Here is an 11571-nt window from a genome sequence, read left to right on the forward strand (position 1 = left end):
ATTTTTTATAAAAATAATTTAGCAATCTTATCACTAATCATAGTGCATGGGAGAAATTGAAAAGGGTACTGCAGTAACTATATACGGATTGCATCTATAATTATTTGTATGAGGGGATTTTAAATGCTAATTAGGAGATTTTGACCAAATCATGTGGAAAAACATATGGATTGAAAAAAGTTAATAAATGTTGATAAGGGAATTTTGACCAAATCAATAAATGCTGAGTTTTTTTTTTAATAAGAAATTTAGAAAATTCAAATTGAGATATTGAAACTCTCACAGGCCTTGGGGTTAAAAATCTCCTTTTGCTTAATATATAGTATAGATACTAACCTATCACCCGTGCTATGTACGGAATAATTATAGATATTTATATTTGTTTTAATTTTTTTTTAATATATAAATTATGTTTTTAAAGATTTTTTATAAAAATAATTTAACAATCTTATCACCAACCATAGTGTACAAGAGAAATTAAAAAGGCTACTATAATAACTATGCACGGGCTGTATCTATAATTATTTGTATGAGAAAATTTTAAATGCTAATCAGGGATTTTGACCAAATCAATAAATGCAGGCATGTGGATTGAAAAAAGTTAAAAGTTAATAAATGCTGATCAAGGGATTTTGACCAAATCAATAAATGCTGAGTTTTTTTTTTTTTTTTAAATCCAAAATTTAGAAAATTAAGAGTGAGAGATTGGAGCTCCCACAAGACTTGGGGTTTAGAAACCTTATTTTTCTTAATATATTTACAATTATCTATATATGTGAATTGCGATCTTTAAATATCTTTTTATTTGTTTATTTAAATGTTTTCTTTTTTTCCTTTTTTATATTATATTAAAGTTAATATTTTGATAATAATCATATGTATTGGACTTTTCAATGAATTAAATGTCTTCTTTTTTTATTATATTATATTAAAGTTTAATATTTTGATAATAATCATATATGTTGGACTTTTCAAAAAAAAAATTATACTTATTCTTAATGCATTAAAGTGTTATTATGAGGGATAGTAATCATATGTGTTAGAACTTTTCAATGAATTTATATGTGTTGGATTTTAAAGAATTTTTTTTATGCTTGTTTTTAATGTATTAAAGTGTTATTATGAGGGTAAGAGTTGGAAGTTGGGAAAAGTTAATAAATGCTAAGGTAGCGGTTGGTAGAGTTTTGTAAATGTGATTTGAGAGTATGAGTTGTATTTTGAGTTTGTGTGTTGTGGAGTTATGATTTGAGTGTAGAAAATTTGTTTGGTAAAGAGTTTTGAAAATAGTTTTGGAAAAGAGGTTTGATTTGAGTGGGGAATTATTGATGTGACATTTGATATGTGATACAAAAATTTACAACTCATAACTAAACATACAATTCAAAATTATTTTAAAGCACATAAAAAATTTAAAAAATTTCAGAAAATATTTTTTCCGATTATATAAATCAATTGCAAAAAAAAAAAAAAAAAAAAAAAAAAAAAAAAAAAAATTACTGTTCCGGACAGCCGGCCGGACGTCCCCTTAGCAAAAATTTTGAAAAAAAAAACAGAGCAAAAGAGCGGCTGAGACAGATTTGGTACAGAGCTCTCAGCAGAGCTTTTGAAACGTGATTACAAAATCCTAAACAAACATCATACTGAAACACAGGTGTAGAATCACGTTTCAAAAGCACAACCAAACACAGCCTAAGTTTTTTTTTTTTTTAAATCAAAAAATCAGGAAATTTAGATTGGGAGATTGAAACTCCTACAAGACTTGAGGTTAAAAATCATCTTTTACTTAATATAGAGTATAGATATAGATTTCAGTTTATTTCTTACCAAACTTTACCACTTTTAATGAAAAATAGAACATAAATTTGGTTAGAATTTTTTTTTAACATCTCTTACCATTTCCCGCCAACTTATCCAAAAAAAAAAACAAATAGCAAATTTCATATTCTCACCAAATGCTTCCATCCAAACAGGGTCTAAGTCCCACTTTTTTAGTCCTGTTTGGTAGAGCTGTGGAAAAGTGTTTACCTTATGCTTAAACAGCTTATAACTTATAACTATGAACATAAGCTGATTTCTAACTTATAAATTAAAACATCTCCTGTCCCACTCAAAGAATAAGTTGATTTCTGACTTTCAAAAAATTATAAACTATAAGCTAAATTAAACACATCAAAATAATTTAAATTAAATTAAAAGTTAAAATAAGCAGCTTTTAACCTGCACCAAGGCCTTTTAACTCTACCTCCATTTCCACCTCCCCTCTGTTTCACTCTCCTCCCCCCATTGAGAGAGAGGGCTAGTAGAGAACATGAGGGTGCGCCAAACACTTTAAAATGCGCACTCCACTGACTCTAACACAGCTCAATACCCTTCGCTTTAGATCCTAATCTTCGAACACCAGTTTCTTTGCGAGAATCCATCAGAGTTTGTTCAAGCAATATCAGATTTTGAGGTGAATATTTTGTTCTTTTTAATCATCTGGGTATCTTCCAAACACAAATCTTTGATGGGTTTTACTTTTTTTTCAAATATTTGTTTGTATTGGTGGAATAATTGGATTGGGTTATTGAGTATATCTCTTGTTTTAACCGTTTGATGTAATTTTTATTTTTATTTTTTTTGTATTTTTTCCCCCTTCTGTTAATATGTGGGTTTGTAATTAATTGACTATTGGGATTTTAGGAATGGTTTGGTTTACTAATAATTGTTAGTGTGTTTTTTTTAATTATTAATTATTTGGTGTTTATTTTTTATTGTTTTATTCGATGGCTTCGGAACGGTTTTATTTTTTATTTTTTGTTTTCCTGATCATTTGGATGTTTGCTTAACAGTCCTCTTGGTAAGTTAGGTAAGGAACGAAAGGAAAAGATTATGGTAGTGAGGAAAATAAATAATTGCGGTTTCTCACATTATGTTTGGATGAACATGATAGAAAGAGGACTCTATTTGGTGTTCTTTTTTCTTTTTTTCTTTTTTCCTTTTTAATTTTTAATTTAGATGGACAATTTAGGTATTATAAAATTTTTACCTTTCTCACTAAATGGCACCAAGTTTGGTGAAAAATAGAACATGAGTTTTAAAAGACTTCACTTTCTCTCAATTTCTTCCTTTCACATCATTTTGCCTCTCCTCATTCATCCAAATAAGTGACAAGATTTTTGTTTCTCACCATTTCTTTTCTTTTATAGTCAAACCCCTCAATCCAAACGGGATATGGATTTGGTTTGATTTCTTTTGGGGTATTTGGTGTTTATAGTTTTCCTGGATTGGTTGTAGGAATTAATGACGAAAAAAGTTAAGAAGAAAGCCCGAAGTGGTCATACAGAGAAGCGAGTTTCTATCCTTTCTCAGAAAACTGAAACTTTCGCCCAGCAAAGCATTCCAAGCACTGATGATGGACTTTCAGTCATAAAAGAGAGGAAAGTGTGTTCCCATCTTGATAAGGGTATTGATTTAGCTAAATTTTCTTCAAGAATAAGGTCTATAGAACATATTAGGTGTGAAGATTGCAGAGAAGGTGTGGTTGATAGGCGGGCAAGTAAGGGAAGGGGCAAGCAGGTGAAGAAGAAAGGGGGAGGTTCTGTGGACAAGAAACCCGAGTCTAAAGCAATTTGGGTTTGTTTGGAATGTGGTCATCTGTCATGTGGGGAGATTGGATTCCCAACAACCCCTCAAACCCATGCAGTTCAGCATGCCAGGCAAACTCGTCATCTGTTGGCTATCCAATTTGAAAACCTTCAACTACACTAGTGCTTCCCTTGCAATACACTTATTCCAGTTGAAAAATTGGAGGAAAGTGGTGAACAGAAAGGTCCGCTGTCAGATATTGTGAAGCTGGTAAAGGGGCGATCATTTCAAGGGGCCTCAGTGGATGTTGAGGATGTTTATTTTGGGAGTGGCAGTGTTATAAGTGAGATAAAATCAGAAAACACCATTGTAAGTAGTTTGGATGGAAAAAGTGGTTATGTGGTCAAAGGCTTGGTTAATATTGGTAATACTTGCTTCTTTAATTCAATCGTGCAGAATCTCTTAGCAATGGAGAGATTACGGAATCACTTCTTGGAATTGGATGAGTCTAAATCCCCTTACCGTTTCTTTAAAGAAGCTCTTTATTGAAACTAGTCGAGAGGCTGGCTTGAGAAATGTGATAAATCCAAAATCCTTTTTCGGGTGTGTTTGTGCCGAGGCTTCCCAATTTAGGGGGTATCAACAGCATGACAGTCATGAGTTGCTTCGTTGTTTACTTGATGGGTTGTGTGCTGAAGAGTTGAATGCAAGAAAACAGACTACTTCTCTGGAAAATGGGATTTCCTCAAATCTAGGTCCTACTTTTGTTGATGGCATCTTTGGGGGCCAACTATCCAGTACTGTTTCTTGTTTGGAATGTGGGCACTCTTCAACAGTGTTTAAGCCATTTCTAGATCTCTCACTCCAGTACCAACTAAGAAACCCCCATCTAAAAGGGCCCAACCTATTTCTCGAGCCAAGAAACCAAAGCTGCCTCCAAAACGAAGTGGAAGGATTCGTCCAAAGCTTAATAGGGATGCAGATTTTGTAGCATCTGAAAGTGTTTCAGTTCTGTCAGCTGGTGGTTCATCTTCTTGCCAAGTAGAATCTACTGTGCCTGTCAAAGAAAAAGTGGGAGATGCTTTGGTCGATTATACACTGTTTGAATCTGTTGGCCCTAGTACAGTGGCAGATAAAAAGAGTTCAGTTTCATCAAATCTCTTGACTGCTGAAGAGTTTGAAAAGAATACATTCCTCAAGAATGTCATGGATAAAATAGAGGCTTCAGTTGACAATTTAGCATGGTTGGATTACCTGGAACCAGATCCTGTGTCGAATGACAATGATACAGATTCAAAACCTAACGATATTGCAGCAATTTATGATTCAGGAAAACAATATGGTGCTCAAAACGATGCCTTGTTACAGGATGGCATAGAATCTAGCAGGCAGATCCATTCTCTTTGTATAGTAGAAACAGCAGGTTCATTGGACAATTTGACATGGTTGGATTACCTTGAACCCAATACATTATCAGATGATCGTGTTATGGCTTCCAAAGTTAACGATGCATTAGTAGTCCAAGATTCTGGAGGCAAGGATGGTTTAGGGAATTCTTTTGAAAATGACCTCCCATTACCGGTCCAAGATTCTGAAGTTCTGTTGCTTCCTCAGAAAGAAGAAACTTCAACTAGTGGTGAGATATTGAGAGAAGGTGTCATCGTCCGCTGTTGGCTGTGAACCAGATGCATTGGACTTTGATGGCTTTGGAGACTTATTTGATGAGCCAGAAATTGCTGCAGGGCCCGATGTAAAACCCTTGTCAAGTGAGTAATTTTCCGGCAAACGAAATTGCAGAAACTGGTTTCTTAGATGGAAATAGCAGTGAGTCTGATCCAGATGCAGTCAATAATAGTGATTCTCCAGTGTCCATAGAGAGCTGTTTGGCATATTTCACGAAGCCAGAGCTTCTCTCCAATGAACATGCTTGGCATTGTGAAAACTGTTCAAAAGTTCTTCGTGAGCGAAGGATGAAATCAAGGAAAAAGAGGCAGAAAGCTACATCCAAGATTCAGGTAAGCGGGGTTGAGGATAGTATTCAAAGTGCTCCAAGTGCAACTTATAAATATAAGCACGTCTCTGAATTCAATGCTGCACAAACCAGACCAAATAAGCAGATAAATATGATACAAAACTTTCTAAATGGTAAACACATAAATATAAGCACGTCTCTGAATTCAATAATGGGATATTAGATCGGAATAGTTGCGACTTTCAAATTAATGTGACAGAATTCTGACTAGAACTACATAATACAAGAGTATCGTACTTATAAAGGATAATCTCAGAAAATATAAAGAACACAAACATAGATTTGTACCAAGTAGAAAACTTATACAGAAAACAAATTTCGTACAATAATAATCTGCAACAATATTATCGGATTCTAATAAACAAAATCATGAATAACCAAAAATTACGGTTAAAGACGACATAATAAGAAATAGAATTTGACTCAAACATAGATTCATGTAAAATCATATTTTAAATACAGAATATACAAAATTCTATAGGAAATCAAACCAAAAGCGTTCCAAAAAAAAGAAAACATAGAATAAAATTCTGTGTTGAAAACAGAAAGCATATACAACAAAATCCAGAAAAGAAAACTAACAATCTGTATTTTTTGAAAAACATTATTATCCATTAAATTAAATTAAATTAATTGATGTTGCATACTTACTCAATATGACTTAATGGTCATAATCAAAATGATAGAATTTTAGAAAACCAAATGGATGTCTTATTCTTATAATAGATATGGAAAACAGAAAAAGAATCAATACCCATAGACGAAACATGCAAAACAGATTTAAAATTGACTGTATAATCACAACAGAAACTGAAATTTGTCTGACAATATAGAACTGACATTAGTATACTGGAATAGAATTCCACTGAAACACAATTGTAAGTATTATTTTATGAAAAATGCACACATAAGTGGCATGTTTTATGCTTTTAACTCAATGAGTCAACCTCAACTAATTCAGTAATTACTTTCTATCAAAAATTCTAATGGTGTTATCAATTAGACCGAATTGACATAAAATTTAAAATTAAGGGTCAAAATTGAGTCAATTGAGAGTGTAAAACTAAAATAGCACTGGATAAAATGTAGGGACTGCCAAAGTAATTTATCCCAAATTTTGTTTTTGGTACATAACAGTTTTATCTCGGCGAGCTAAATGAATAAAAATAGATGTTAGGATTAGTGAGACTACTTTCAAATTAATTTTAGTGATTCTAACCGTTATTTTTATGAGAGTTATTGAAAAAATTATTTATAAAAAATTAAATTAATTCGGCATTGATAACTCTCTACCACAAGTGTTCTGGTGCCAAAATTCAAACATGACAGATGGCAGCTTGTTAGACTTTTCTCTAATTGAGGCTGCTGGTCATACCGACCACTTCAAACTATATATTTGTGTTTAATTGAGGATGTATTTGAATCTTATATTTCAATATACGTTTTCAAAGAGAGACAAAAAGAAAATTATAAAGAAAAAGTAATAAAATTTTGATTTATATTATTGTGAATATTTGTCACTTCTTTTTTTTTTTCCCTCTTAAATCACTATTATACAATTCAAAATTTAAACATTGTTTAAAAATTGCGAGTTATCATTGTTTTTTTTCAATAATATTCATAAATTTTAATTGATCTCAGCTTACATCCAGTTAGGGGTGTAAAAATGACTCGTGACTCGTAAGCGGTCCGAAACCCGCCAACAGTTCGGAGTGGACCCGATCCGGTTAAGCTCAGGCTTGAATCCAGCCCAAAAGCTTAAGCCTGAACCGTCATTTTAAAATCCGGCGAGGCTGGCCAGACCATTGAAATATTGTGTTTGGATACATATCTTGATTGGTTTGGTGTGAATGCAGAATTGGAGAGAAGAAAAGAATAATTTTGCTGTTGAAAAGTCTATTCAATAGTCTTGTAATAATAGACGTCTTAGTGAGTGGATATAAATAAAGAAGAAGAAAAGAATAATTTTGCTGTTGAAAAGTCTATTCAATAGTTTTGTAATAATAGCCGTCTTAGTGAGTGGACATAAATAAATTCAAGGGTAAAGAAAACCTTTCATGACAGACAAAATTAAGATAAATTCAACAAAAAATATATTTATTGTTCACTCACCCTTTATATATATATATGGATGAATATGCATATGTATGTAGATAAAAAGAGTCATAAAAGTTTGTTGTTGTTTGGAAAGTCCTCTCGACTGTCATCCTGCTCTTGGTTTTTGAGGTCTCTGTAAGTGAATTGGTTGATATTTGGAGGCCTCTCCTTCCTGGTATGTTTGTCCACTTATTTATTTATTTGTTTATATATATATATATATATATTAACAAATGGTAGCTAAAAGGGAAAAAATTGAAAGAAATCAAAATTTCCATAAGACACTGTTATGAAGTACGGATATTTTTTTCCGATATTTCAAAAAGAGAGACGTATTTTTATTATGTTTGTATTAGATATCTACTTTTTGGATATTCATAGATATGTATCAGATACTCTAAATTACATAATACTTCTTTTACAAAATTAAAATTGTAGTATTTCTTGTATAATAATATAATATAAACAATTATAAGGATAAATACAAGAATACTTTTCTAATACTTTATTTAGTTATTTGATAAGAAAAAATATAGTGAGTTAAAGTAATTAAATTTGTCCAATTGATATATCTTTTTTCTTTCATGCATGTCCCATATAATTATATAGAAAGTAAGTATTAATAAGAGAATATAATAATAGTATAATTAAAATTAAATATCAACATATAAATAAGCAAGTAAACTTGAAAACAATATTCTTTATCTGTGCCAAAAGGAAAAATGCAGGGACAAGTTGTAAATTGTTTTATTATTGTAATACAAACATATTAGATATTGAAATAAAATATTTGCAAGATCTATTGAAAATTAAAAAGTAAACAAGCTACTGTCTTAACTTAATATATAATTATTAAATGTTAATATTTTATATTATAAAATTATAGTATGATTTTTCAACATTCTTGATTTTATGCGTGACTTGTTAATAATAATTTAAAAAAATAATTTATCTATTTTTTTAAAAAACATATCCTAATCATTTTGGTTCCATATTTTTTTACTTTTTGTTCTGTAGTCGTGTTTGTATCGTATTATATCTAATATCTTGCTTTCTAGACACAATGACAAGATTTGAACTAAATATCACAACTGAATCCCCGGCCCCGGCCCGTTGCCATTCCTAGCACAAGGAGAGGGGGATCGGGAGGAGCATTGACCTGCAAACGGTTTAAGAAACACATGCATATGTATGTAGTTTTAGTAGTTTTATCTAAGAGTAATGTTATATATAATTATATTTTTTATTTTAGTTTCTCACTCTTGAACTCAAAGTAATAGGCCCTAGGCCTTTATATTCATAAATGCAGATAAAATCTGCTTGCTTTCTTGTGTTTTGTAGTGAGAAAAAGATATGAGGAATAAGATTATAGGTAGCATTTTGCTTCACCTAATGTTATCTATCACTGAAATTCTTAAGGGTTGAGTTCCTCTCCAATGGTGATTCCACTAGATAAATTTTGTTGTCCAATTTTGTAAGATAAATGCAATACGATCTTGTAATTATCAATATCCAATTAATTTAATTTTTTAAATAAATTAACTTATTTACGGATCCTATAAATTGAAAAGTTCCAATCAATTAGGTGGTCTGAAAGTGAACTGAGAAGCCCAACCCAATAGCACCACTCCAATTAGATCACCAACTCAAAAAAATAAAAAATAGAAAATAAAAAATAAAAATAAAAATTCTTCAAACAATTTGCCAAAAAATTAGATATAGGAGATAGACTTTGAAGCATTTCAAGGGTGTGCCATTTTTTTTAGATAACTAAAAAAATATACTAGCCATGGTCAGTCTGTAATGTGAGCTTTGAAATTTATGAGAAAACTTTTTTGGAAAACTCTTTTAGACCAGTCTGTGATCTTTTAAGTTTGGCTTCATTTACGTAATATATCCTACGTTCTTTCTTTTTTCCTTTTATATATATATATATAATAAATTTGGTAATTTGTTTAGACAGGATTTTCACTAATTTTACAGAATATGCTGTCGAATGCAAGTGTTGATCCTGTCTCCCTTCACTTAGATGAAAAGCTTACACACCTATGTGGTGAAGACTCCGAGTGTTATATCTACAAAGTGCATGATCGACTACGTTGGCAAAATGAAAAGTTATATGAACCAGAAATAATTGCTATAGGACCATATCACCATGGTAAAGACAACCTACAATGGATGGAAAAACACAAATTACGATATTTGCAATTGCTTCTCAAACGAAGAAATGAGACTAGTGTGGATAGATACATAGTAGCCATGAGAGATTTGCAAGAACGAGCACTTAGATGTTATGCAAACTCTGTATGGCTTAACAAAGACGAGTTTGTGAAAATGATGCTTCTTGACAGTTGCTTTCTCATTGAGGTGTTTCGCAAATTTACCATAACAAGTTTGAGAGATAGAAATGACCCACTCTTCAAAATTGATTGGATACTTCCAAGTATATGGCGCGACTTATTGTTATTTGAAAATCAACTTCCATTCTTTGTTCTTGTGCAGTTGTTCGATATGACCAAAGTTCTTGACCCTCATGACAATATCACTGATTTAGCCATTCGATACTGTTGTTGTGTCAGTCAATTTTTATTTTATAGTGCATCGCCAAGTCTTGAAAATATTTTATATGCTTATAATGGAATTTCAACTTGTGGTGTGAAGCATTTTCTTGGTCTGGCACACCAAATTACATCTTTTTCACTTTCGAAATCAGTACCTCTAACAAGTGTCATCGCAAACAAGAAAAAGATATGGGAACACATACATTGTGCCACAGAGCTACATGAGGTTGGGATCAAGTTCAAGAAATCTAAGCACGATACGTTCTTTTATGATGTAAAATTTAAAAATGGGGTATTAGAAATCCCGACATTCGTCATACATGAGAAGATAGAATGTCTTTTTAGAAATGTAATTGCATACGAGCAACATCATCTCAAGGAGGACATTGGCCTCAAATATATCACTGATTATTTAACTTTCTTGTGTTGCCTCATTAACTCGTCACAAGATGTCTCCTTGCTTCGTCGCTGTGGAATTCTCAAAAACATGCTAGGTGGTGATGAAGCGGTTGTTTCAGTTCTTAACAAGATTTCTACTTGTGCCTTTGCACCTCGTGACAATTTTTATTACTCTCAAGTATTTAACGACGTAAGCGAGTATAGTAAGCAACGTCGGAATATATGGACTGCGATGTTAAGGCGTAATTATTTTAGCAGCCCATGGACAATCATTTCGTTTCTTGGAGCTGTTATGTTGCTTCTGCTCACTTTGACACAGACAATGTTTTCCATTATTGCTTACATCTGTAATAGAGGTTGTTGAGCTCATGAAAAAACTTTTTAGTGAGATTATTTGAAATCTTGAACTATATTCTTAAGAAAGTTGGAAGGTATTTGATAAAATTTTCCAAAATTACACAAAATGATGTGGCATAATTATAGATTTAGCATTTAAAAACAAAAAGAAAAAGGCATTGAATATTCTTTATATTTCTTCATATTTCATTTTGTGGGTCTCACATTGGGCCCATAAGATGATTGGAATTGTTTATCTTATAGTCCTTATAATGAAGACTGTAAGAAGTGGAAACTTAAAAGTATGAAATTCAAATCTCCTGCCCAAACTTTGAAGGCTAGAAGTGGTACAAAGAGTTCAAACCACGAAATTCTCAGGACAAACTTTTGGACTTGAAATGGTTGAGAACCATGAATCCAAATATCCTTTGCAACCGGACTCGAAAAGGTTTAGAGCCATAATTTACATGTTAGAGCCATGATGTGACGAGTTTGAAAATGGACCTTCTCTTGAAGATGGAGAACTCGAAGATAAATTCGTTCATCACTCAAATTAGTCTTTACTCAAAGTTTGGACTT

The 11571-nt window shown here is 31.9% G+C and overlaps 1 protein-coding gene and 1 pseudogene across 3 annotated transcripts; both read left to right on the forward strand.

Annotated features, from left to right (window-relative positions):
• The first annotated feature begins 2320 nt into the window (after nucleotides 1-2320).
• LOC145795098 (ubiquitin carboxyl-terminal hydrolase 2 pseudogene) lies at nucleotides 2321-9883 on the forward strand (annotated as a pseudogene). Its single transcript, XR_014335321.1, has 3 exons — nucleotides 2321-2452; nucleotides 3277-5333; nucleotides 9660-9883. The product of XR_014335321.1 is annotated as a ubiquitin carboxyl-terminal hydrolase 2 pseudogene (transcript).
• LOC114262759 (UPF0481 protein At3g47200) lies at nucleotides 7657-11147 on the forward strand. Of its 2 annotated transcripts, XM_082877923.1 has the most exons (3): nucleotides 7657-7871; nucleotides 8755-8885; nucleotides 9680-11147. In XM_082877923.1, the coding sequence occupies exon 3, from the start codon at nucleotides 9683-9685 to the stop codon at nucleotides 11018-11020; it is 1338 nt and encodes a 445-aa protein (XP_082734049.1). In that variant the 5' UTR covers nucleotides 7657-7871; nucleotides 8755-8885; nucleotides 9680-9682; the 3' UTR covers nucleotides 11021-11147. The 2 variants fall into 2 exon arrangements, with proteins under 2 accessions (XP_082734049.1, XP_082734050.1); XM_082877924.1 differs by lacking the exon at nucleotides 8755-8885 and having other exon boundaries at nucleotides 7727-7871.
• Nucleotides 11148-11571: the final 424 nt, after the last annotated feature.

The sequence above is a fragment of the Camellia sinensis genome, chromosome 7 (genome assembly GCF_055761805.1).
Source record: "Camellia sinensis isolate YWXY chromosome 7, ASM5576180v1, whole genome shotgun sequence".
Lineage (NCBI taxonomy): Eukaryota > Viridiplantae > Streptophyta > Magnoliopsida > Ericales > Theaceae > Camellia > Camellia sinensis.

Bases quoted from the DNA above. Each gene is read 5' to 3' on its own strand.
- LOC114262759 (XM_082877923.1), top strand. From the start codon at position 9,683: ATGCTGTCGAATGCAAGTGTTGATCCTGTCTCCCTTCACTTAGATGAA.